The 26,598-nt window shown below is 41.8% G+C and overlaps 3 protein-coding genes across 4 annotated transcripts; all 3 read left to right on the top strand.

Moving 5' to 3' along the window:
- Window positions 1-14,511: 14,511 nt before the first annotated feature.
- On the top strand, window positions 14,512-16,616 carry LOC117191726 (rho GTPase-activating protein 19-like). The gene is made up of 5 exons (XM_033396513.1): window positions 14,512-14,608; window positions 14,891-15,140; window positions 15,207-15,427; window positions 15,490-16,293; window positions 16,364-16,616. Exons 1-5 carry the CDS (start codon window positions 14,512-14,514, stop codon window positions 16,405-16,407), a joined length of 1,416 nt encoding a protein of 471 aa, XP_033252404.1. The 3' UTR covers window positions 16,408-16,616.
- On the top strand, window positions 16,406-20,078 carry LOC117190576 (rho GTPase-activating protein 19-like). 2 transcript variants are annotated; one of them, XM_033395633.1, is made up of 3 exons: window positions 16,406-16,955; window positions 19,503-19,748; window positions 19,819-20,078. In XM_033395633.1, the coding sequence occupies exons 1-3, from the start codon at window positions 16,880-16,882 to the stop codon at window positions 19,860-19,862; spliced, it is 366 nt and encodes a 121-aa protein (XP_033251524.1). In that variant the 5' UTR covers window positions 16,406-16,879; the 3' UTR covers window positions 19,863-20,078. The 2 variants fall into 2 exon arrangements, with proteins under 2 accessions (XP_033251524.1, XP_033251523.1); XM_033395632.1 differs by lacking the exon at window positions 16,406-16,955 and having other exon boundaries at window positions 19,156-19,748.
- LOC117190577 lies at window positions 18,282-19,108 on the top strand. Its single transcript, XM_033395634.1, has 3 exons — window positions 18,282-18,597; window positions 18,664-18,884; window positions 18,947-19,108. Exons 1-3 carry the CDS (start codon window positions 18,461-18,463, stop codon window positions 19,084-19,086), a joined length of 498 nt encoding a protein of 165 aa, XP_033251525.1. The 5' UTR covers window positions 18,282-18,460; the 3' UTR covers window positions 19,087-19,108.
- Window positions 20,079-26,598: the final 6,520 nt, after the last annotated feature.

Below are 26,598 nucleotides of genomic sequence, written 5' to 3'. Positions count from 1 at the left end.
CGTTGTATTTGGTAAGCGAGTCTATTAATGTTTTGGCTGATTTTGATTGTATTTTATTTGCAGGTTTTGATTGGTTTATTTGGAAGCTAGCGTGGTAAGTAAATTAATTTGTGTTTTGACTGATTTTAATTGTATTTTATTTGCAGGTTCAATTGGTTTATTTGGAGGTGTGCGTTGAATTTGGTAACCGAGTTTATTTCTGTTTTGGCTGATTTTGATTGTATTTTATTTGCAGGTTTTGATTGGTTTGCTTGGTGGTGATTTGGTAAGCGGTTTAAGTTATGTTTTGGCTGCTTTTAATTAGTTTTATTTGTAGGTTTATACTTTCTGGATTTTTGCTGTACCATTGGATTAAGTCTTAACCATTTGGCTGGAGGACGCCTTCCTCTTCATCCCCTCTGTGGTCTGGCACTATAATTCTTTGTATACCCAATGGTTGGCCCCTGATTCTTTCAAGTTTTGTTTCCCCAGTATTTAATGGTTTGACTGGCTCAGGGCACTTTAGAGTGACCTGAAGCTTTTTTTATTAATGTTCTTATTACTATTGGCAACATATAATATTATTTATGGAAACCTTTACAATTTTTTTAACATTTAGTTATTTTTTTAACATTACGGTAACATTGATAAAAAAGATACAGAAAAATACTATACAGTTATCGATTACTGGCTTTTGTAAACAAAGTTAAGATTGGCTTGTGATTTCTTTTTTTTTGACTTAGGCATACAAATTTTGTAATGCCGCTCCTGGACCCCTCATCCGGTGCGAAACGGTGGTATGGACGACAGGGAGACCTCCAAGCATCGGCAACGCAAGCGCGGCATCGCCTCGTCCCTCTTTTCCTGGCCGAATCCAACCGATGCAACTCTAAGAAGAACGGCGGCGCATATGCTTCTTTTTGTGGATGATATGAAACTCCTGGCTGATTTTAATATTATTTTATTTTCAGGTTTATGTTTTGTAGGTTTGGTGATCAAGTGTCAGGAATCCAGTTAGGTAATTTGTGTTGTTATATTTATTGGATTTTTAACCTTTGTTTTGACTGATTTTAATTATTTTCTATTTACAGGTTCGATTGGTCCATTGGGAGGTTTGCGTTGAGTTTGGTAAGTAAGTCTATTTGCGCTTTTCCTTTGGCTAATTTTAGCTACATTTTATTTGCAGGCTAAATTAATTTATTTAGAGGTTTGCGTTGAATTTGGTAAGTTAGTTTATTTCTGTTTTGGCTGATTTTGATTATATTTTATTTGCAGGTTTTGATTGGTTTGTTTGGAAGCTATCGTAGTAAGTGAATTGATTTGTGTTTTGACTGATTATTAAATGTTTTCTATTTGCAGGTTCAATTGGTATATTTGGAGTTTTCTGTTGTATTTGGTAAGCGAGTCTATTTCTGTTTTGGCCCATTTTGATTGTATTTTATTTGTAGGTTTTGATTGGTTTGTTTGGAGGCTATCGTAGTAAGTGAATTGATTTGTGTTTTGACTGATTATTAAATGTATTCTATTTGCAGGTTCAATTGGTTATATTTGGAGGTTTGCGTTGTATTTGGTAAGCGAGTCTATTAATGCTTTGGCTGATTTTGATTGTATTTTATTTGCAGGTTTTGATTGGTTTGTTTGGAAGCTAGCGTGGTAAGTAAATTAATTTGTGTTTTGACTGATTTTAATTGTATTTTATTTGCAGGTTCAATTGGTTTATTTGGAGGTGTGCGTTGAATTTGGTAACCGAGTTTATTTCTGTTTTGGCTGATTTTGATTGTATTTTATTTGCAGGTTTTGATTGGTTTGCTTGGAGGTGATTTGGTAAGCGGTTTAAGTTATGTTTTGGCTGCTTTTAATTAGTTTTATTTGTAGGTTTATACTTTCTGGATTTTTGCTGTCCCATTGGATCAAGTCTTAACCATTCGGCTGGAGGACGCCTTCCTCTTCATCCCCTCTGTGGTCTGGCACTATAATTCTTTGTATACCCAATGGTTGGCTCCTGATTCTTTCAAGTATTGTTTCCCTAGTATTTAATGGTTTGACTGGCTCAGGGCACTTTAGAGTGACCTGAAGCTTTCTTTATTAATGTTCTTATTACTATTGGCAACATATAACATTATTTATGGAAACATTTACAATTTTTTTAACATTTAGGTATTTTTTTAACATTACGGTAACATTGATAAAAAAGATACAGAAAAATACTATACAGTTATCGATTACTGGCTTTTGTAAACAAAGTTAAGATTGGCTTGTGTTTTCTTTTTTTTTGACTTAGGCATACAAATTTTGTAACGCCGCTCGTGGACCCCTCATCCGGTGCGAAACGGAGGTATGGACGACAGGGAGACCTCCAAGCATCGGCAACGCAAGCGCGGCATCGCCTCGTCCCTCTTTTCCTGGCCGAATCCAACCGATGCAACTCTAAGAAGAACGGCGGCGCATATGCTTCTTTCTGTGGATGATATGAAACTCCTGGCTGATTTTAATATTATTTTATTTTCAGGTTTATGTTTTGTAGGTTTGGTGATCAAGTGGCAGGAATCCAGTTAGGGAATTTGTGTTGTTATATTTATTGGATTTTTAACCTTTGTTTTGACTGATTTTAATTATTTTCTATTTACAGGTTCGATTGGTCCATTGGGAGGTTTGCGTTGAGTTTGGTAAGTAAGTCTATTTGCGCTTTTCCTTTGGCTAATTTTAGCTACATTTTATTTGCAGGCTAAATTAATTTATTTAGACGTTTGCGTTGAATTTGGTAAGTTAGTTTATTTCTGTTTTGGCCGATTTTAATTGTATTTTATTTGCAGGTTTTGATTGTTTTGTTTGGAAGCTATCGTAGTAAGTGAACTAATTTGTGTTTTGGCTGATTATTAAATGTATTCTATTTGCAGGTTCAATTGGTTATATTCGGAGGTTTGCGTTGTATTTGGTAAGCGAGTCTATTTATGTTTTGGCTGATTTTGATTGTATTTTATTTGCAGGTTTTGATTGGTTTGTTTGGAAGCTATCGTAGTAAGTGAATTAATTTGTGTTTTGGCTGATTATTAAATGTATTCTATTTGCAGGTTCAATTGGTTTATTTGGAGTTTTGCGTTGTATTTGGTAAGCGAGTCTATTTCTGTTTTGGCTCATTTTGATTGTATTTTATTTGTAGGTTTTGATTGGTTTGTTTGGAGGCTATCGTAGTAAGTGAATTGATTTGTGTTTTGACTAATTATTAAATGTATTCTATTTGCAGGTTCAATTGGTTATATTCGGAGGTTTGCGTTGTATTTGGTAAGCGAGTCTATTTATGTTTTGGCTGATTTTGATTGTATTTTATTTGCAGGTTTGGATTGGTTTGTTTGGAAGCTATCGTAGTAAGTGAATTAATTTGTGTTTTGGCTGATTATTAAATGTATTCTATTTGCAGGTTCAATTGGTTTATTTGGAGTTTTGCGTTGTATTTGGTAAGCGAGTCTATTTCTGTTTTGGCTCATTTTGATTGTATTTTATTTGTAGGTTTTGATTGGTTTGTTTGGAGGCTATCGTAGTAAGTGAATTGATTTTGTGTTTGGACTGATTATTAAATATGTTCTATTTGCAGGTTCAATTGGATATATTTTGAGGTTTGCGTTGTATTTGGTAAGCGAGTCTATTTATGTTTTGGCTGATTTTGATTGTATTTTATTTGCAGGTTTTGATTGGTTTGTTTGGAAGCTAGCGTGGTAAATAAATTAATTTGTGTTTTGACTGATTTTAATTGTATTTTATTTGCAGGTTCAATCGGTTTATTTGAAGGTGTGCGTTGAATTTGGTAACCGAGTTTATTTCTGTTTTGGCTGATTTTGATTGTATTTTATTTGCAGGTTTTGATTGGTTTGCTTGGAGGTGATTTGGTAAGCGGTTTAAGTTATGTTTTGGCTGCTTTTAATTAGTTTTATTTGTAGGCTTATACTTTCTGGATTTTTGCTGTACCATTGGATCAAGTCTTAACCATTCGGCTGGAGGACGCCTTCCTCTTCATCCCCTCTGTGGTCTGGCACTATAATTCTTTGTATACCCAATGGTTGGCCCCTGATTCTTTCAAGTATTGTTTCCCTAGTATTTAATGGTTTGACTGGCTCAGGGCACTTTAGAGTGACCTGAAGCTTTCTTTATTAATGTTCTTATTACTATTGGCAACATATAACATTATTTATGGAAACATTTACAATTTTTTTAACATTTAGGTATTTTTTTAACATTACGGTAACATTGATAAAAAAGATACAGAAAAATACTATACAGTTATCGATTACTGGCTTTTGTAAACAAAGTTAAGATTGGCTTGTGTTTTCTTTTTTTTTGACTTAGGCATAAAAATTGTGTAACGCCGCTCCTGGACCCCTCATCCGGTGCGAAACGGAGGTATGGACGACAGGGAGACCTCCAAGCATCGGCAACGCAAGCGCGGCATCGCCTCGTCCCTCTTTTCCTGGCCGAATCCAACCGATGCAACTCTAAGAAGAACGGCGGCGCATATGCTTCTTTCTGTGGATGATATGAAACTCCTGGCTGATTTTAATATTATTTTATTTTCAGGTTTATGTTTTGTAGGTTAGGTAATTTGTGTTGTTATATTTATTGGATTTTTAACCTTTGTTTTGACTGATTTTAATTATTTTCTATTTACAGGTTCGATTGGTCCATTGGGAGGTTTGCGTTGAGTTTGGTAAGTAAGTCTATTTGCGCTTTTCCTTTGGCTAATTTTAGCTACATTTTATTTGCAGGCTAAATTAATTTATTTAGAGGTTTGCGTTGAATTTGGTAAGTTAGTTTATTTATGTTTTGGCTGATTTTGATTGTATTTTATTTGCAGGTTTTGATTGGTTTGTTTGGAAGCTATCGTAGTAAGTGAATTAATTTGTGTTTTGGCTGATTATTAAATGTATTCTATTTGCAGGTTCAATTGGTTTATTTAGAGGTTTGCGTTGAATTTGGTAAGTTAGTTTATTTCTGTTTTGGCTGATTTTGATTGTATTTTATTTGCAGGTTTTAATTGGTTTGTTTGGAAGCTATCGTAGTAAGTGAATTAATTTGTGTTTTGGCTGATTATTAAATGTATTCTATTTGCAGGTTCAATTGGTTTATTTGGAGTTTTGAATTGTATTTGGTAAGCGAGTCTATTTCTGTTTTGGCTCATTTGGATTGTATTTTATTTGTAGGTTTTGATTGGTTTGTTTGGAGGCTATCGTAGTAAGTGAATTGATTTGTGTTTTGACTGATTATTAAATGTATTCTATTTGCAGGTTCAATTGGTTATATTTGGAGGTTTGCGTTGTATTTGGTAAGCGAGTCTATTTATGTTTTGGCTGATTTTGATTGTATTTTATTTGCAGGTTTTGATTGGTTTGTTTGGAAGCTAGCGTGGTTAGTAAATTAATTTGTGTTTTGACTGATTTTAATTGTATTTTATTTGCAGGTTCAATTGGTTTATTTGAAGGTGTGCGTTGAATTTGGTAACCGAGTTTATTTCTGTTTTGGCTGCTTTTGATTGTATTTTATTTGCAGGTTTTGATTGGTTTGCTTGGAGGTGATTTGGTAAGCGGTTTAAGTTATGTTTTGGCTGCTTTTAATTAGTTTTATTTGTAGGCTTATACTTTCTGGATTTTTGCTGTACCATTGGATCAAGTCTTAACCATTCGGCTGGAGGACGCCTTACTCTTCATCCCCTCTGTGGTCTGGCACTATAATTCTTTGTATACCCAATGGTTGGCCCCTGATTCTTTCAAGTATTGTTTCCCTAGTATTTAATGGTTTGACTGGCTCAGGGCACTTTAGAGTGACCTGAAGCTTTCTTTATTAATGTTCTTATTACTATTGGCAACATATAACATTATTTATGGAAACATTTACAATTTTTTTAACATTTAGGTATTTTTTTAACATTACGGTAACATTGATAAAAAAGATACAGAAAAAAAATATACAGTTATCGATTACTGGCTTTTGTAAACAAAGTTAAGATTGGCTTGTGTTTTCTTTTTTTTTGACTTAGGCATTGTAAACTTTTAATAGCACGGTTTTATTATATGTTCTTCTTTCTTGATCGGCGTATTCGAATGAATGTGTGTTGGCATATCGATACTTGTCGAGGACAAGGTTCATACTTTAATGGGGCTCTATGTTTATGGGCATACATCTTCTCATTTCTTTTCTGCGACAATCGTATGTTCTCACTTGCTATTTCTCTTATAGTTTCCAACTCTCTAAGTTCTGACGCTAACTTCTCCTCTAGGTATTCGGTTAATTCATCTACAACGGGTCCTTTCTGGGGTATTCCAAATAACAATGTGCTAGGTGTCTTTTTCGTACTGCTGTTAACGGAGTTATTAATGTCGTGCTCTACCTTGATCATCAACCTATACCAATCGACTTGCTCAAGGGGCTCTGACAGTTTTCCTAACATAGGAGTAAGAACACGATTCACCCGCTCCACTTGGCCATTCGCCTGCGGTGCACCTGTAGCTACCTTAATGTGCTCTATCTCTCTCTCCTGCAGAAAACTAGAAAACTCTAACGAGGTGAAACAGGTCCCACGATCTGATATTATCCTAGTAGGGCGACTATAGAAATCAAAATATTTACTTAAGGCATCCTTCGCTTCCCGCGTGCTGGTACTATTAACCGGGAACAATTTGACAAACTTAGTGAATGCATCTATTACCACAAGGAGGTGTTTTCGCTTAGATCTAATACTCGGCAACGGACCCAAATGATCAACATGTAGGGTATGAAAAGGAACACACGACTTTGGGATACTATGGAGCGTACTGTTATGGATTGTTTTAGGCATCGAGTGTAGTATACACGGTAGACAGTTTCTGATGAACCTTGCCACTTTACTTCTCATTGACGGAAACCAGTAGGTCCTCAAAAGGTCACTCACGCACTTCTCTGCGGCCAGATGTCCTAGTTTTTCGTGTGACCGCCTTATTAACTGCTCTTCCATACACATTGGTACATAGAAACATAGTTTGTTTTCACAACTCCTCTTGTAAACAATACCATCTATCATTTCAAAATCTACTTCAATTCCATCCCCTAGCATTTTTCGAATCCTAACTACTTCCTTGTCTCGCATCTGTTCTGTTTGCAATATCAAATCAACATCTTCTGGCGTTGCACCTACTACCCCAACTATCAATGACCTGATATGTAAACTTTTAATAGCACGGTTTTATTATTGTTATTCTTTCTTGATCGGCGTATTCGAATGAATGTGTGTTGGTATATCGATACTTGTCGAGGACAAGTATCGATATATCGAGTACATTGGTATTTCTTATAATACTATCGATGAGTAAATCTTAAACTAATATTCAAATCTTATAAACTAATATTCATATCTTACAGCATAAAAATTTTGTAACGACGCTCCTGGACCCCTCATCCGGTGCGAAACGGAGGTATGGACGACAGGGAGACCTCCAAGCATCGGCAACGCAAGCGCGGCATCGCCTCGTCCCTCTTTTCCTGGCCGAATCCAACCGATGCAACTCTAAGAAGAACGGCGGCGCATATGCTTCTTTCTGTGGATGATATGAAACTCCTGGCTGATTTTAATATTATTTTATTTTCAGGTTTATGTTTTGTAGGTTTGGTGATCAAGTGTCAGGAATCCAGTTAGGTAATTTGTGTTGTTATATTTATTGGATTTTTAACCTTTGTTTTGACTGATTTTAATTATTTTCTATTTACAGGTTCGATTGGTCCATTGGGAGGTTTGCGTTGAGTTTGGTAAGTAAGTCTATTTGCGCTTTTCCTTTGGCTAATGTTAGCTACATTTTATTTGCAGGCTAAATTAATTTATTTAGAGGTTTGCGTTGAATTTGGTAAGTTAGTTTATTTCTGTTTTGGCTGATTTTGATTGTATTTTATTTGCAGGTTTTGATTGGTTTGTTTGGAAGCTATCGTAGTAAGTGAATTAATTTGTGTTTTGGCTGATTATTAAATGTATTCTATTTGCAGGTTCAATTGGTTTATTTAGAGGTTTGCGTTGAATTTGGTAAGTTAGTTTATTTCTGTTTTGGCTGATTTTGATTGTATTTTATTTGTAGGTTTTGATTGGTTTGTTTGGAGGCTATCGTAGTAAGTGAATTAATTTGTGTTTTGGCTGATTATTAAATGTATTCTATTTGCAGGTTCAATTGGTTATATTCGGAGGTTTGCGTTGTATTTGGTAAGCGAGTCTATTTATGTTTTGGCTGATTTTGATTGTATTTTATTTGCAAGTTTTGATTGGTTTGTTTGGAAGCTAGCGTGGTAAGTAAATTAATTTGTGTTTTGACTGATTTTAATTGTATTTTATTTGCAGGTTCAAATGGTTTATTTGAAGGTGTGCGTTGAATTTGGTAAGCGAGTTTATTTCTGTTTTGGCTGATTTTGATTGTATTTTATTTGCAGGTTTTGATTGGTTTGCTTGGAGGTGATTTGGTAAGCGGTTTAAGTTATGTTTTGGCTGCTTTTAATTAGTTTTATTTGTAGGTTTATACTTTCTGGATTTTTGCTGTACCATTGGATCAAGTCTTAACCATTCGGCTGGAGGACGCCTTCCTCTTCATCCCCTCTGTGGTCTGGCACTATAATTCTTTGTATACCCAATGGTTGGCCCCTGATTCTTTCAAGTATTGTTTCCCTAGTATTTAATGGTTTGACTGGCTCAGGGCACTTTAGAGTGACCTGAAGCTTTCTTTATTAATGTTCTTATTACTATTGGCAACATATAACATTATTTATGGAAACATTTAAAAATTTTTTAACATTTAGTTATTTTTTTAACATTACGGTAACATTGATAAAAAAGATACAGAAAAATACTATACAGTTATCGATTACTGGCTTTTGTAAACAAAGTTAAGATTGGCTTGTGTTTTCTTTTTTTTTTGACTTAGGCATAACAATTTTGTAACGCCGCTCCTGGACCCCTCATCCGGTGCGAAACGGAGGTATGGACGACAGGGAGACCTCCAAGCATCGGCAACGCAAGCGCGGCATCGCCTCGTCCCTCTTTTCCTGGCCGAATCCAACCGATGCAACTCTAAGAAGAACGGCGGCGCATATGCTTCTTTCTGTGGATGATATGAAACTCCTGGCTGATTTTAATATTATTTTATTTTCAGGTTTATGTTTTGTAGGTTAGGTAATTTGTGTTGTTATATTTATTGGATTTTTAACCTTTGTTTTGACTGATTTTAATTATTTTCTATCTACAGGTTCGATTGGTCCATTGGGAGGTTTGCGTTGAGTTTGGTAAGTAAGTCTATTTGCGCTTTTCCTTTGGCTAATTTTAGCTACATTTTATTTGCAGGCTAAATTAATTTATTTAGAGGTTTGCGTTGAATTTGGTAAGTTAGTTTATTTCTGTTTTGGCTGATTTTGATTGTATTTTATTTGCATGCTCTTTTAGTTTGTGATGTTTGTGATGTTTGTAATGGCTTGTTAGTGGTGTTGATTTTTAATTGGCGAGAAGAGCTCTTTTCTCTTTTAGTTTGTGATGTTTGTGATGTTTGTAATGGCTTGTTAGTGGTATTGTTGGTTTTTGTTTAATTGGCGAGAAGAGCACAGGAACTAAAGCTTGTCGGAGATAGTAGTGGGTGGGGTGAAGGAAGGGCTGGGGCGTGGTGGATTGGCGAGGAGCACTTTTCCGCGTTTGGAATGGTCATGTACAGCGGCGAATGGTGAGGGGGGGGGGCGACACAAAATGGCTGCTGCCTGGCTTGGCTTGGCGTCGTCTGGCCTTCACTGTCTTTATTTTTTTGGCACCAGAGCACAAATGACACGGCAAACGATAAACGACAAACAGTCAAAACGACAAACGACACGGGCAACGATGATGGCAACGAACAAACAAACTTGCAATGTCACTTTATTTTAATGGCGTCGGCGATGGTTCAATTAATATGCGTCCGACGATCACAACCTCTCAAGCGGGTGGACGAGATGAGAGTGGCGGACGAGGTTCATGGTGGAACTCTCACATGTCCGCCAACTCTCACACTCTCCCCTCAACTCGAAAGACCCGATCGCCGATCGTCACTTACCGGTGCTCTCACCCCCGGTTCCACTTTCACTCACCACAATATTGAGTGAGATGAAAGTGGTCCGAGGGCAGCAGCACCGATAAGTAGGCAATGGAAAATTGTAGTGGCCGTTTGTTTTAGAGGCTGCGTGTTTCGCGTTGCTGTTGATTAAGGGCTAGTGTCTTATGTTTGTGCTGTTTGTAGTGGCTGCTCTGTTGTAAGGGGATGGGATGGGAAGGGGGATAAATGCCTGCTCCCGTATAACCGCCCGGATACTGTAAACTTCCGGATCTTACGATCCGGGCGCGAGACGCTCCGAAGAGTCGACCGCATAGCATCATGTGGGCGGTTGAAATGGCTTTGTTGGGGCATTTGGCAGAGTGGCGATGGTTGGCAGTGTATATTTTGTTCCTGCTCAGCCTCATTTGGTCTTTGGTACCGTTTTAAATGGGTGGGGGGGGGGGCGTGGGTGAGGAAATGGCTGGGCGTAATTGCCGAAGTTGGCGGCCGATAACACACTGGGCATTGATAAATGCAATTTGAATTTGAATTGGCTTTTTTGGTGTGTTATCGGTCAAAGTCTAGTATTTGAGTGGTATTTTTAGTAATGCCACGTGTCAAGGGGAATTATGGGAATGGCAGATAGGTTGGGAAGAAGAGGACGGAAAAAGGTAAAACTAATCAGAAACTACGAAAAATGTACCATTAACTACAGAAAAAACTACATTAATTTACAAAAACTTATTCCTAATATCACAGGCAAGTACTAAAACTATGGACAAACTATCTACGGACATGCAAAAACTACAGAAACAACAGGATTGACATCTACAACAAGAACATTGATGCAGACAAGGTAAAATAAACGATAATTGACATACATTTACAACATATAAACATATTAATTATATTTATTTTATTTCTAACAGGAGGACAACTACAACGAAGCACCGGCCGGCATAACAAACGCAATGCGAACATTACGCTGTATACCGGCCGGCTCTGCTGTCCCCCTGTGTGTTGTTTATTGGCTGGCTGGTTGTGAGTATTGGCGTGCATCGTGGGCAATGGTGTTGTTGTTGATGGCAAGCGGCTCTGGTCCGGCCGCCCACGTTGCATCTGTCTGTTGGTTTGGTGCAGCAGACCGAGTGGCACTGGTCCGGCCACCCGAGATGCGATCGTGGGATGGAGTGGCATTGACATCGGTGTGTGATGCCAACGAATTGTTTTAGTGGCCGCATCCAAGTGGCGAACTGGTCCGGCCACCAGGATACGTTGTCGATTTTAATTGTTGGCCGCATCCGAGTGGCTGCTGGTCCGGCCACCCAGGATGCGCTGTCAGTTGGATTGGCCTGGCCTCTTCGGCCACGTTCGTCGTCGGTTTAAGTTGTGATTTTTGAGTGGCTGCTGGTCCGGCCACCCAGATGAGGAGGTGTTCGTTTTAGCGTGTGATTTTAATTTGTCTTTATTTGCAGGTGCCTGTCGTCGATTTGGATGTTGTTGCTGGCGACCCTTGTCTGGTTGGTGTTGGCGTGAGAGACGTTTGCAGGTGAGTATTTGTGTTTATTGGCAGCCTCTCTCCTGATTCTCCTTCTTCGTTTGCAGGATTTGCTGGCGTCCGGCGGCTCAACACCAGGCCATCCCGCCCTCACATAATTGGCATGAGAGACGGATGGGTGGGGTGGGTGTGGGATTGGCCGAAGTTGCGACCGATAACACACTGGGTATTGATAAATGCATTTTAAATTTGAATTGGCTTTTTTGTGTGTTATCGGTCAAAGTCTGGTATTTGCGTGGTATTTTGGTAATACCACGTGCCAAGGGAAATTATGGGAATGGCAAATAGGTTGGGAAGAAGAGTAAGAAGGTAAAACTAAATAGAAAACTACGAAAATTTACAATTAACTACAGAAAAAACTACATTAATTTACAAAAACTTATTCCTAATATCACAGGCAAGTAACTAAAACTATGGACAAACTATCTACGGACATGCAAAAACTACGGAAACAACAGGATTGACATCTACAACAAGAACATTGATGCAGACAAGGTAAAATAAACGATAATTGACATACATTTACAACATATAAACATATTAATTATATTTATTTTATTTCTAACAGGAGGACAACTACAACGAAGCACCGGCCGGCATAACAAACGCAATGCGAACATTACGCTGTATACCGGCCGGCTCTGTTGTCCCCCTGTGTGTTGTTTATTGGCTGGATGTGAGTATTGGCGTGCATCGTGGGCAATGATGGTGCTGTTGATGGCAAGCGGCTCTGGTCCGGCCGCCCACGTTGCATCTGTCTGTTGGTTTGGTGCAGCAGACCAAGTGGCACTGGTCCGGCCACCCGAGATGCGATCGTGGGATGGAGTGGCATTGACATCGGTGTGTGATGCCAACGAATTGTTTTATTGGCCGCATCCAAGAGGCGAACTGGTCCGGCCACCAGGATACGTTGTCGATTTTAATTGTTGGCCGCATCCGAGTGGCTGCTGGTCCGGCCACCCAGGATGCGCTGTCAGTTGGATTGGCCTGGCCTCCTCGGCCACGTTCATCGTCGGTTTGTAATGGCGTTTTGAGTGGCTGCTGGTCCGGCCACCCAGTTGAGGAGGTGTTTGCTTTGGCGTGTGATTTTAATTTGTGTTTATTTGCAGGTACTTGTCGGCGTTTGGATGCTGTTGCTGGCGACCCTTGTCTGGTTGGTGTTGGCGTGAGAGACGTTTGCAGGTGAGTATATGTATTTATTGGCAGCAATCTCCTGATTCTCCTTCTTCGTTTGCAGGATTTGCTGGCGTCCGGCGGCTCAACACCAGGCCATCCCGCCCTCACATAATTGGCATGAGAGACGGGTGTGACCCAGTGGAGCGGCAACAGGCGCCAGCATCTGCGTCGTCGTTGGAATGGCAGCTGTATGTTTGAAATGGCGTGACGTCATTGTGATGGTGTGGTGGCAGGTCATCAAAAGAGGCCTCCTTTTCCGCCCATTTGGCAGGAAATTGTCAGTGTTGGTGGCGAGGCAGCTGTTGGAGGGGCAGCTCTGTCTGTGTATTGGCAGGTACGTGTGGATTTCGTGTGTTTTGGCAGTTTTTCGTATTGTCGTGTATTGACTGTTTTTCTTTGTTGCAGTGGCTGTCTCTGAATCGCCGATTGGGCACATCAATAGGCGCCGCCCGAACGCATGCTTTCGCGTGCGCTGTCGATTTGGGCCCTCCACACTTGGCCCAGACCCTCCAGATCGTCGAATGGATCGTGGTCGGTCCATTCGTCGTCATCCTCGTCGTCAATTGCTTCACAGTCCATATCGGATTCGGAGTCCGATATGGCTGCGGCGTCATGGTGCGTATTTGCAGTTGGTCGTGGTGATGGCTGTGTGGATGCTGCTGGTTGAATGTGTCCACTGCCCGTTCGATGCTCCTCCACACGCGTATACAAATTCAAATCCAAACGATCAACATCAATGAGGACGCCACTTTCCTGATAACTTGACCGCCATGTGACGGTTGGAATAGGAATTTTGTCACAGTTTAGAAACCTACCTACATGTGTTTTCGGCGTGATGAGTACGATGATGTGTGTTAAGAGCCAGATTAGATGCTCTCCAGGCGATTTACGCCCATTCAATTATTTTGGTAGGTAATGCTATTATCTACTTTCACACGATGCAATAAATAGAAAAATGACCCGGAAATGAAGCCTTACGCCGAAAATGAAATACTCTTGTAAGTGGAATTCCACATAGATATATTGGATTTATAGAATTGGAAGTATCCTGCATGCATGTGCTCCTAAAGTCAGATGACCAATAAATCTGTATCTTTCAAAATGGATGTTGGGCTCCCCACGCAACATACCCAACCATCTATATTTGGTACTTATGTATGAGCGTATAGTGATATTAAAGCACGATCCAGTACAAATTATAGTTCTGGCTGATGTTTCCTATAGCAGATATATAATTTTGCGGTGATCCGATACTGATTCAATCTGTGTGTAATAAATACCATTTTCGTAGCGTAGCAAGATGAAACATAAAGTGCCTAACTTCCGCGCAAAAGTATAATCAGTAGCTTCAGATAGCCGACTGGCAGCGAACGGATTGTTATAGAGGCACTTGATTGTTCTTATAACAATAGGCGGGGTGTGTGTATTGGGGGTGGGTGGAGGTGGCGGTGGCATATCAGCAGTCATTTAATTAGCTGTTTCAGATTCCGATTGCTTTTTGGGGACTTTTGCTTACGTTAAAGCGCGCTTTCCACACCTCTGCCTCCGCCGCCGTTCTAAAGGGAAACTGTAGAATCTGATTTACAACTCTCTCCAACTTCAAGTATTTCCCCCTCTGCCAGCGTGCCAGTTGTACGCCAGCGTCGACGCTTTGGTTATCTCATGCAGGGCAATTTGTCAAGCCAAATAACGGTCTGCGTGTCAGTTTGTTCCATTTATTGCATCACGGAGAACAGAACAGAACACAACATGTCCAAGGGATCGGTCCTACCACAGTATATAGCCGATTTATCGGCCAGCTTTGGCGCCATGTGTATGGGCGCCTCAATCGGCTGGTCCGAAATTTGTAATTTCGAGTTCTTTAAGAGATTTACTAACTAATTTCAGCTGTAAATAAAGAAGCATTAGTGTACAGCTTATAATTCTTTAACATTGACATGGCGTTTTCGCACAAAATGTTCTTTGGACGCCAGTGACAGCTCTGCCAGTTCAATATTTCAATTTTTGCAGCGCGTCTCGCCCAATTTTCCGCAATTAAATTCCACCAGCAAAGCTATCAACAAATATGCTGTCAGGCCACAAACCTTCTATATTGAACTTTTAGAAAAGTAATATTTGTTAAAGTGAGCGTGGGAGTGCTGGGATTCGAATCTACGGAAGTCCTTTTCGTATGTGCTGTGCTGTTGTTGTTTTGTTGCTTTGGCTACTGCTGTCGCCCTGTATACGCCCTTGCGTATAACAATGGACATGGAATACGCCAACATCAATGAATTTAATGACCGCGATCTAGCGACACGCATGCGCAACAGCAATTATGAAAAATACAAGTCTCTGGTGCGCATGCACCTCTCCTTCGAGCTGGAACTAAACACCGACGAGTAAGTTGCCACGAGCTACGCTGCCATCCCATCGAAATATAGTGCTTACCGATTTATTGGTTGCAGGTTCGACATGCCGTGCCATGAAATCGTCTACGAAGATAAGGGCAAGATAAAGAAGTGGAATCGCCTCTCCAAGAAGAATCGCGGACCTGCCACAGGCTGCACGGCTGGGGCAGGCAGTAAGTCGGCGGGCAAAAGTCCCACTGAAACGCTGCAGCAACAAATTGATGCAGGCTTTCTGATGCACCTGGAGGAGCTCAAAGAGTTTCTTATGCTGGAGAAGAGTAAGTGACAGGGAGAGTCCGGAAAATTGAATTATTCTAAATGCGGAAATGCTATTCTGCAGATCTCACCCAGGAGGGACTATTTCGAAAGACAGGAGCCGTTTCCAGGCAGAACGAGCTACGAATGCACATACAGCACGACCAGCCCTTGGATTTGGAACTGACAGGATTCTCGGCTCACGACTGTGCCACTGTTTTTAAGAGCTTTCTGGCCGAGCTGCCAGAGCTTTTGCTTACAGACGCCCACTATCCAGCACATCTTCAGATAGCGCCGCTTAGCCAGGCATTAATGGGGGGTCAGGTGGCGGCTACCGCAGAGCGCCAACAACATCTTCTCAACTCGGTGCAGCTGCTCCTTCTCCTGCTCCCCGAAGAGCATCGCGAGCTACTGCAGCACATTATTAAAATGCTCCATTCGGTGGCAGCGCGTGAGGAGAGCAACAAGATGTCCGCGGAGAATTTGGCCATCTTGTTTACACCGCACCTGATTTGCCCCAGGCAAATGCCGCCTGAGGCGCTCCACTATACGGCGAAGAAGATGTCCAGCATTGTGTCCTACATGATTCAGCAGGGTCGGGAAATCTTCGAAGTTCCCGGAAAGCTAGCCACCGATATTCGGGCGTACTTTCTTGAGCGCAAACGCAAAAAAACCATGTCACCGGAGCAAACCCTTGAAGAATCCATCTCGGACGACTCGACGGTCAACACGGTGTACACTTTTGTAGATCGTGCCGCCACGGCAGCGGCAAACAACAGCAATTACACGGACACTGCACTGGCGCAGCTGTACGCGCACATTCAGAGCCTTCCGGAGTCCTCCAAGAAGCGTCGCCTCATCAAGCAGTTTAACAAGCAAAACGGACAAGGTAGCACATTGTCTCCACTCCGTTGCGTTCCTTTGGGACACAGCTCATTGATTTCACTCGCTCCTTTCAGGCACACCGCTGCAGGTCATCGCGAGGAGCTCCAGCGTGCCATAAGGGAGCATCACGAGAAGCATGATGCCAAAATGATGCGCGCCATGGAGGAGGCAGAGCGTAAGAAGTAGAAATCCATATGGATCACTGCACCCAGCCGTTTCGTTATATAACACCATTTCGATCATCCTGCAGCTATGCCATAAATGCGGCTAAACTGAAACTGTAAACACTTTTGTATGCGACGTAATAAAGACTTGAATGTACCCAAAGCACTAATCCATTCTGAGGATATGATGAGTGGAAATTATCTGTAAATTATCGTCGAACCATGGCTTGTGTGTATGTGCAGTGCCATACTTGAAACAAAATAGAATGTTATCTAGGGAAAAACACCTCTATTGCATTAACACAAAACAAGGAACCGGGTGCAAAGCGGATTCTCCCCAGTGGAACACTTGAAATGTTCAACCCATATCAAACGATAGACGATTATCAGCAGGCCAGCCGCTCCACTTCGCTGCCACCTGGTTGAATGTGTCCACTGCCCGTTCGATGCTCCTCCACACGCGTATACAAATTCAAATCCAAACGATCAACATCAATGAGGACGCCACTTTCCTGATAACTTGACCGCCATGTGACGGTTGGAATAGGAATTTTGTCACAGTTTAGAAACCTACCTACATGTGTTTTCGGCGTGATGAGTACGATGATGTGTGTTAAGAGCCAGATTAGATGCTCTCCAGGCGATTTACGCCCATTCAATTATTTTGGTAGGTAATGCTATTATCTACTTTCACACGATGCAATAAATAGAAAAATGACCCGGAAATGAAGCCTTACGCCGAAAATGAAATACTCTTGTAAGTGGAATTCCACATAGATATATTGGATTTCTAGAATTGGAAGTATCCTGCATGCATGTGCTCCTAAAGTCAGATGACCAATAAATCTGTATCTTTCAAAATGGATGTTGGGCTCCCCACGCAACATACCCAACTATCTATATTTGGTACTTATGTATGAGCGTATAGTGATATTAAAGCACGATCCAGTACAAATTATAGTTCTGGCTGATGTTTCCTATAGCAGATATATAATTTTGCGGTGATCCGATACTGATTCAATCTGTGTGTAATAAATACCATTTTCGTAGCGTAGCAAGATGAAACATAAAGTGCCCAACTTCCGCGCAAAAGTATAATCAGTAGCTCCAGATAGCCGACTGGCAGCGAACGGATTGTTATAGAGGCACTTGATTGTTCTTATAACAATAGGCGGGGTGTGTGTATTGGGGGTGAGTGGAGGTGGCGGTGGCATATCAGCAGTCATTTAATTAGCTGTTTCAGATTCCGATTGCTTTTTGGGGACTTTTGCTTACGTTAAAGCGCGCTTTCCACACCTCTGCCTCCGCCGCCGTTCTAAAGGGAAACTGTAGAATCTGATTTACGACTCTCTCCAACTTCAAGTATTTCCCCCTCTGCCAGCGTGCCAGTTGTACGCCAGCGTCGACGCTTTGGTTATCTCATGCAGGGCAATTTGTCAAGCCAAATAACGGTCTGCGTGTCAGTTTCAGTTCCATTTTTTGCATCACGGAGAACAGAACAGAACAGAACACAACATGTCCAAGGGATCGGTCCTACCACAGTATATAGCCGGTTTATCGGCCAGCTTTGGCGCCATGTGTATGGGCGCCTCAATCGGCTGGTCCGAAATTTGTAATTTCGAGTTCTTTAAGAGATTTACTAACTAATTTCAGCTGTAAATAAAGAAGCATTAGTGTACAGCTTATAATTCTTTAACATTGACATGGCGTTTTCGCACAAAATGTTCTTTGGACGCCAGTGACAGCTCTGCCAGTTCAATATTTCAATTTTTGCAGCGCGTCTCGCCCAATTTTCCGCAATTAAATTCCACCAGTAAAGCTATCAACAAATATGCTGTCAGGCCACAAACCTTCTATATTGTACTTTTAGAAAAGTAATATTTGTTAAAGTGAGCGTGTGAGTGCTGGGATTCGAATCTACGGAAGTCCTTTTCGTTTGTGCTGTGCTGTTGTTGTTTTGTTGCTTTGGCTACTGCTGTCGCCCTGTATACGCCCTTGCGTATAACAATGGACATGGAATACGCCAACATCAATGAATTTAATGACCGCGACCTAGCGACACGCATTCGCAACAGCAATTATGAAAAATACAAGTCTCTGGTGCGCATGCACCTCTCCTTCGAGCTGGAACTAAACACCGACGAGTAAGTTGCCACGAGCGACGCTGCGATCCCATCGAAATATAGTGCTTACCGATTTATGGGTTGCAGGTTCGACATGCCGTGCCATGAAATCGTCTACGAAGATAAGGGCAAGATAAAGAAGTGGAATCGCCTCTCCAAGAAGAATCGCGGACCTGCCACAGGCTGCACGGCTGGGGCAGGCAGTAAGTCGGCGGGCAACAGTCCCACTGAAACGCTGCAGCAACAAATTGATGCAGGCTTTCTGATGCACCTGGAGGAGCTCAAAGAGTTTCTTATGCTGGAGAAGAGTAAGTGACAGGGAGAGTCCGGAAAATTGAATTATTCTAACTGCGGAAATGCTATTCTGCAGATCTCACCCAGGAGGGACTATTTCGCAAGACAGGAGCCGTTTCCAGGCAGAACGAGCTACGAATGCACATACAGCACGACCAGCCCTTGGATTTGGAACTGACAGGATTCTCGGCTCACGACTGTGCCACTGCTTTTTAAGAGCTTTCTGGCCGAGCTGCCAGAGCCTTTGCTTACAGACGCCCACTATCCAGCACATCTTCAGATAGCGCCGCTTAGCCAGGCATTAATGGGGGGTCAGGTGGCGGCTACCGCAGAGCGCCAACAACATCTTCTCAACTCGGTGCAGCTGCTCCTCCTGCTCCCCGAAGAGCATCGCAAGTTACTGCAGCACATTATTAAAATGCTCCATTCGGTGGCAGCGCGTGAGGAGAGCAACAAGATGTCCGCGGAGAATTTGGCCATCTTGTTTACACCGCACCTGATTTGCCCCAGGCAAATGCCGCCTGAGGCGCTCCACTATACGGCGAAGAAGATGTCCAGCATTGTGTCCTACATTATTCAGCAGGGTCTGGAAATCTTCGAAGTTCCCGGAAAGCTAGCCACCGATATTCGGGCGTACTTTCTTGAGCGCAAACGCAAAAAAACCATGTCACCGGAGCAAACCCTTGAAGAATCCATCTCGGACGACTCGACGGTCAACACGGTGTACACTTTTGTAGATCGTGCCGCCACGGCAGCGGCAAACAACAGCAATTACACGGACACTGCACTGGCGCAGCTGTACGCGCACATTCAGAGCCTTCCGGAGTCCTCCAAGAAGCGTCGCCTCATCAAGCAGTTTAACAAGCAAAACGGACAAGGTAGCACATTGTCTCCACTCCGTTGCGTTCCTTTGGGACACAGCTCATTGATTCCACTCGCTCCTTTCAGGCACACCGCTGCAGGTCATCGCGAGGAGCTCCAGCGTGCCATAAGGGAGCATCACGAGAAGCATGATGCCAAAATGATGCGCGCCATGGAGGAGGCAGAGCGTAAGAAGTAGAAATCCATATGGATCACTGCACCCAGCCGTTTAGTTATATAACACCATTTCGATCATCCTGCAGCTATGCCATAAATGCGGCTAAACTGAAACTGTAAACACTTTTGTATGCGACGTAATAAAGACTTGAATGTACCCAAAGCACTAATCCATTCTGAGGATATGATGAGTGGAAATTATCTGTAAATTATCGTCGAACCATGGCTTGTGTGTATGTGCAGTGCCATACTTGAAACAAAATTGAATGTTATCTAGGGAAAAACACCTCTATTGCATTAACACAAAACAAGGAACCGGGTGCAAAGCGGATTCTCCCCAGTGGAACACTTGAAATGTTCAACCCATATCAAACGATAGAGGATTATCAGCAGGCCAGCCGCTCCACTTCGCTGCCACCTGGTTGAATGTGTCCACTGCCCGTTCGATGCTCCTCCACACGCGTATACAAATTCAAATCCAAACGATCAACATCAATGAAGACGCCACTTTCCTGATAACTTGACCGCCATGTGACCGTTGGAATAGGAATTTCGTCACAGTTTAGAAACCTACCTACATGTTGTAGGCCGTCTAACCCGGGAATCGTAGTGACCAATATCGGTGCGTGAGTGAACTGCATAGTTATAAAAACACAAACCCGGTGATTTAATGTAACTCTTTTTTATTAGCTGCGCGTCCGTCTCTCACAATCGCCATTTACAAAGTGCACTCACTCTCTTCTCGATGTTTCTTATCCGATATCTCACTATTGGTATTTCCCACCGAGTGTATCGATGGTGCGGTAAATACCAATGCGCGCTGTATGCTATTTTAAATACTAGTTGAATGCCTCACTAATTCTTACCTTGCTACAATTCGGCCATCCTGACCGGAGTGCTCCTGAACTCCTTACATTTAATTTAGTTTCTAGATAGGTTGATTTATTACAGTTGGGTGTGGTTTACTCTTAATATTCTAAGTTTACGTGTTACAATCATTTTCTTCATTTTGATTCCCTGTGACATTTGCATTATTACCATTTTCAATCCACGGCTTCATATTTGCCACCGCCCAAACTCCTTTATACGGGATCCTTGATTGTTGAAACCCCTCTACATCTTCTAGCAAATACCTATCATTTTTTAACACCTTTGATATCTTATAAGGTCCTTTGAACTTCGGGATAAGCTTTTTAGACACCCCTGTATGAGTGTCGAAATTTCTCACCATAACTAGATCATTATCTACGTACACGTGTGGCTCCCTTCGCTTTGAATTTGTTGCTTGTTTGTTATAAGACTGTATTTTTTCCTGATGAGTGCCTGCTACTGCTCTAATCTTTTCTATATCCCTTGTTGCCCGCTGTTCGGTTAGTTCGTCTTGATGATCTTTTAGTAAATCTGAAACCTTTCCTTTTTGTACGACCCCAAACAACATTCTGCTCGGGTGTTCATTAATTGTTCTTTGAATTGTGTTGTTCATCGCGTGTTCTACTGTTTCCACTACCATATCCCAATGTAATCCTTTTTCCGGGTCAACAAGCTTTGCAATCATGGGTCCCAAACTTCTGTTCACCCTTTCTACCTGCCCGTTGGCCTGTGGCGACCCTGTTGCTATCTTTACGTGTTTAACATTGCTCTGTTCTAAGAATTCTTCAAACTCTTTTGACGTGAAACAGCTTCCTCTGTCTGACACAATGCATCTGGGTCTACTGTAAGCTCGGAAATAATCTTTCATTGCAATTACTGCTTCCTTTGTGCTAGTGGTTTTGGTCGTATAAAGTCTTACGAATTTGGTGAACGCGTCTATTACTACTAAAACATGTTTGTTGGCCCTGCCTTTGTCGACTGGCCCGAAATGGTCGATATGTACTACCTCGAATGGTCCTGACCCTTTTGGTATGTTGTGTAAAAACCCTTCCTCTTTTCCGTGTTTTGCTGAGTACGCTATGCATTTTAGACAGTTTTCAATGTGTCGCTTGGCTTTATACCTTACGTTTGAGATCCAGTAGCTTTTCGATATAGCGTCGGTCATCTTGTCTATACCGACGTGCCCTAGTTCATCGTGGTACTTATAGAGTACGTGGCCTTCCATTTCCTCGGGTACGCAGAATAGGATAGTATTGTTATCTTTTTTCCTGTATATTATTCCGTTTCTCATCTCATAATGTTTGTGTTCTGATTTCTGTAACGTTTCTCTCAGCTCCATCAGTTTGTTATCTCTGTTTTGGCATATAATTAAATTTTCTTCAAAGGTGTTTGTGTCTACCGTGAGTATCTGAACGGCTCTGCTTAGCGCATCTACGTGTTGCATTCTACTTCCTGACCTGTGTTCTAACTTGTAGTCATAATTTTGTAACTCTAACGCCCAGCGGGCAATGCGTGGATTGAGTTCTTTTTTGTTTAGAGTCATAGTTAGCGCGTTGCAGTCTGTCACTATTTTGAAGGGTATGCCTTGCACGTATACTCTAAACCGTTGTAGTGCATAAATTATCGCTAGTGTCTCCAGTTCAAAGCTGTGGTATTTTGCTTCGGTAATTGTTGTCCGCTTGGAGAAATAAAACACCGGGTGCATTCTGCCATCACCCTTCTTCTGCATTAGAATTGACCCGAAACCTAACGAACTTGCATCGCAATGTAATTCTGTCGGATCTCTGGGATTGTAAAGTGCCAAGATCGGTGCTTCCAACAAATTACTTTTGAGTTGTTCGAAACATTCTAGTTCTACGATACCGAATTCAAACTTCCTGTCTTTTTTGACCAAATCATAAAGGGGCTTAGCTTTCGTAGAAAAATCTTTTACGAACCGTCTAAAGTAAGAACATAACCCTAAGAAACTCTGCACTTCGTTCGTTTTCGTGGGGACTGGGAACCCTTTTACTGCCTGTAATCCCTTCGTATCTGGTTTAATTCCGTTACCCGATATGGAATAGCCCAGGTACTTAACTTCTGACTGTAAGAATTCGCATTTATCAATCCTTAATTCAAGTTTATTCTCTACCAATCGTCTCATCACTTCTTGTAAAATTTCCATGTGACTATCACTATCTTTTGTTGCTACCATAATATCGTCCATGTATATTATAACTTTGTCTTCCTTTACCATATCTGCAAAAATGTTGTTTGTGAATCTTTGAAACACCGCCGATGCATTTCGTAACCCGAACGGCATCCTCAACCATTCGTATTGTCCCATGGGGGTCGTGAACGATGTGTATTTAACTGAATCTTTATGCATAAATACGTGGAAGTATCCATTCTTCAGGTCTAACTTGGTGAAAAGTCTTTTCCCTGACAGTTTATCTAGTAGGTCGTCTATCAGAGGTGTTGGGTAATTGTCCTTTATCATACCTTTATTAAGTGTGCGATAATCGACGCACAGTCTCAACTCTCCCGAATTCTTTTTTACCAGTACTATAGGCGAAACGTATTCTGACTCACTGGTTCTGATGTAACCTTTTTCTGTGTATTCGTCTATCATTTTCTGTACTTGGGCTTTTTCGCTATACGACAGTCTTCTAGGTGGGCAATGAAACGGTTTTTCGTGTTCGAAATTCAACTTCATTTCCCACTTGGTTTGTGGTAAGTTTGGTCTTTCTGCGTTTACATACGCTGTCCTAAACATGTATTTAAGTCGTCCTGCGAGTTCTTGGCTACAATCTGTCCCTACTTTCAACTCCCAGTCGTTTTCTTTGTCTGGATACTGGCTTGGTAGTTCGTTGAAATTGGTTTTTACGCTCTCGCAGGTATCGCTGTCTTCCAGACACTCAACCATTGCAGAACACTCATTTTCTACCTTGCCTCCACTTTCTACTTCATGCTTATTCTCTTTATCACCCTCATCTTTAACTTCACATTCGTATTCTCCTAAACACTCATTCTCTATTTTCCACTCATTTTTTTCTAAACACTCATTTTCTCCTAAACACTCATTTTCTTCTAAACACTCATTTTCTCCTAAACACTCATTTTCTTCTAAACACTCATTTTCTCCTAAACACTCATTTTCTTCTAAACACTCATTTTTTTCTAAACACTCATTTTTTATTTCACACTCGTTTTTTGTCTCACTCTCCTTCTCCTTGCAAATGTCACTTACAATTTTAAATTTGCATAAATTCATAAAATCCCTACCTAACACAGCCTCATAGCCCATCGACTCGTCTGCCACTACTAGTAATTCAAAGTTGATTCGATTTTTGTTAATAATTACAAAACTGGGTATTTTACCAAAGATGTTAAGTTTGCTATTATTTAGTCCAACATAAGCGTAATCCGCATTTTTATTCAAAATAAATTCAATTTCTCTGTTTTTCTTGTCTTTGTTAAACTTATATAAACTTAAATCATCTTCTTTGATTTCGTTCGAACTTAATCGTGAGCGCTCTTCCACTTTATTTAGGTTATTTTCCGACTGGTGCTCTAGACACGATAACTTCATAAAACTTATTGGGCTCCCTGAGTCGATGAGGCACTCTTGTACTTCTTTTCGTCACAGTGTGACACCTGGTGACTCATGCTGCCGCATCCGTAGCACGCTCCTCTTTCGCGCTTGGGCTTGCGGCACTCCCCTGCCACGTGGCCCAAAGAGTTGCAGTTGTAGCAGCGAATGGGTGTTGGCGAGGCTCCAGTGTTTGCCCCTTCAGTTGAACCGTACTTCTTTGGCAGCATGATCTTCTCGAACGCCTTGAGTAGTTGATATGGAGCGCCAAAGCACTGCATGTGGGCTTGCCTACGCAGGCCTACATCTGGGATACCTTCGATGACTCCGTCAATAAACTCCTCGTCGTCAATGACTATGCGGGATGCCAGCGACACTTTGGCGTTGAAGTACATCGAGAACTCCTCGCCACGTGCCCATGAACGGGACTCGAACTTGCGACGGAGCAACAGTTTGCTTTCCTTGGGATGGAAAGTGTCTTCCATGACGTTCAACAATTGATCGATTGGCAGCGACATGTGCTCCGGACTCGAATGCAGCCACACCAATGCTTTGTCCTTAAGCTTCGACATTAGCAGCATTAGTAGCTTCTCATCCTTCAGTTTGTTCACTTTTGCGACGGCCTTAAACTGCGCGATCCAAGTTGTGACGTCATCGTTGTTTCCAGAAATGTTGCCATGATATGTTGGCAACATGTCTTTGGCGGCATTTAGCAACATGACGCCAGCGTCATTGCTGGCGGCTGGTGTTGTGTTCTCTCCTCTCCCTTCCTTCTCCCTCTCGCTCTGCAGCTTCAGCAGCTCGATTTGCAGTTTTAACATTTCAACCTCTGCTCGATATTCGCCATGGTTGTTGTTGTGCCCAGGCGCTTGCGGTGCTTTTTCGTTCTTCTCTTTGCGTTCGCTCTTCGTCGAGTCTTGATCTGCGGCCGCCTCATCTTCCCTCTCGTTCTCGCATGTTTCGGCTGCCGGTGGTCCCTGTCCCCGCAGCTCTACTGGTATTTCGTTAAGTCTCGCTGCCATGGCAGCTTTGCTTCCACCTTTTGGTAGATTGAGGGACTCCAGCCATTCGCGCAGCTGGGCGGCCGAGAACTCCTCCGTGCCGACCAAGTCCGACATGTTTTTTTTTCAGCGATGGCGTCTTCGACGGACGAGATAATAAAAATTTTCGCTATTTTTCACTGGCGGCGATTGATCGTATCCCACTTCTGAAATTGTAGGCCGTCTAACCCGGGAATCGTAGTGACCAATATCGGTGCGTGAGTGAACTGCATAGGTATAAAAACACAAACCCGGTGATTTAATGTAACTCTTTTTTATTAGCTGCGCGTCCGTCTCTCACAATCGCCATTTACAAAGTGCACTCACTCTCTTCTCGATGTTTCTTATCCGATATATCACTATTGGTATTTCCCACCGAGTGTATCGATGGTGCGGTAAATACCAATGCGCGCTGTATGCTATTTTAAATACTAGTTGAATGCCTCACTAATTATTACCTTGCTACAATGTGTTTTCGGCGTGATGAGTACGATGATGTGTGTTAAGAGCCAGATTAGATGCTCTCCAGGCGATTTACGCCCATTCAATTATTTTGGTAGGTAATGCTATTATCTACTTTCACACGATGCAATAAATAGAAAAATGTCCCGGAAATGAAGCCTTACGCCGAAAATGAAATACTCTTGTAAGTGGAATTCCACATAGATATATTGGATTTCTAGAATTGGAAGTATCCTGCATGTATGTGCTCCTAAAGTCAGATGACCAATAAATCTGTATCTTTCAAAATGGATGTTGGGCTCCCCACGCAACATACCCAACCATCTATATTTGGTACTTATGTATGAGCGTATAGTGATATTAAAGCACGATCCAGTACAAATTATAGTTCTGGCTGATGTTTCCTATAGCAGATATATAATTTTGCGGTGATCCGATACTGATTCAATCTGTGTGTAATAAATACCATTTTCGTAGCGTAGCAAGATGAAATATAAAGTGCCTAAGTTCCGCGCAAAAGTATAATCAGTAGCTCCAGATAGCCGACTGGCAGCGAACGGATTGTTATAGAGGCACTTGATTGTTCTTATAACAATAGGCGGGGTGTGTGTATTGGGGATGGGTGGAGGTGGCGGTGGCATATCAGCAGTCATTTAATTAGCTGTTTCAGATTCCGAATGCTTTTTGGGGACTTTTGCTTACGTTAAAGCGCGCTTTCCACACCTCTGCCTCCGCCGCCGTTCTAAA

This window comes from Drosophila miranda (genome assembly GCF_003369915.1).
Source record: "Drosophila miranda strain MSH22 chromosome Y unlocalized genomic scaffold, D.miranda_PacBio2.1 Contig_Y1_pilon, whole genome shotgun sequence".
Classification (NCBI taxonomy): domain Eukaryota; kingdom Metazoa; phylum Arthropoda; class Insecta; order Diptera; family Drosophilidae; genus Drosophila; species Drosophila miranda.
This window is presented reverse-complemented; position numbering and strand designations above follow the sequence as displayed.

Coding starts and splice junctions, on each gene's coding strand:
- LOC117191726 (XM_033396513.1), top strand. CDS start 14,512: ATGTCCAAGGGATCGGTCCTACCACAGTATATAGCCGATTTATCGGCC. Junction 14,609..14,890: donor AATCGGCTGGTCCGAAATTT/GTAATTTCGAGT, acceptor TGTTAAAGTGAG/CGTGGGAGTGCTGGGATTCG. Junction 15,428..15,489: donor GTTTCTTATGCTGGAGAAGA/GTAAGTGACAGG, acceptor GCTATTCTGCAG/ATCTCACCCAGGAGGGACTA.
- LOC117190577 (XM_033395634.1), top strand. CDS start 18,461: ATGGACATGGAATACGCCAACATCAATGAATTTAATGACCGCGACCTA. Junction 18,598..18,663: donor CTGGAACTAAACACCGACGA/GTAAGTTGCCAC, acceptor TATGGGTTGCAG/GTTCGACATGCCGTGCCATG. Junction 18,885..18,946: donor GTTTCTTATGCTGGAGAAGA/GTAAGTGACAGG, acceptor GCTATTCTGCAG/ATCTCACCCAGGAGGGACTA.
- LOC117190576 (XM_033395632.1), top strand. CDS start 19,175: ATGGGGGGTCAGGTGGCGGCTACCGCAGAGCGCCAACAACATCTTCTC. Junction 19,749..19,818: donor TAACAAGCAAAACGGACAAG/GTAGCACATTGT, acceptor CGCTCCTTTCAG/GCACACCGCTGCAGGTCATC.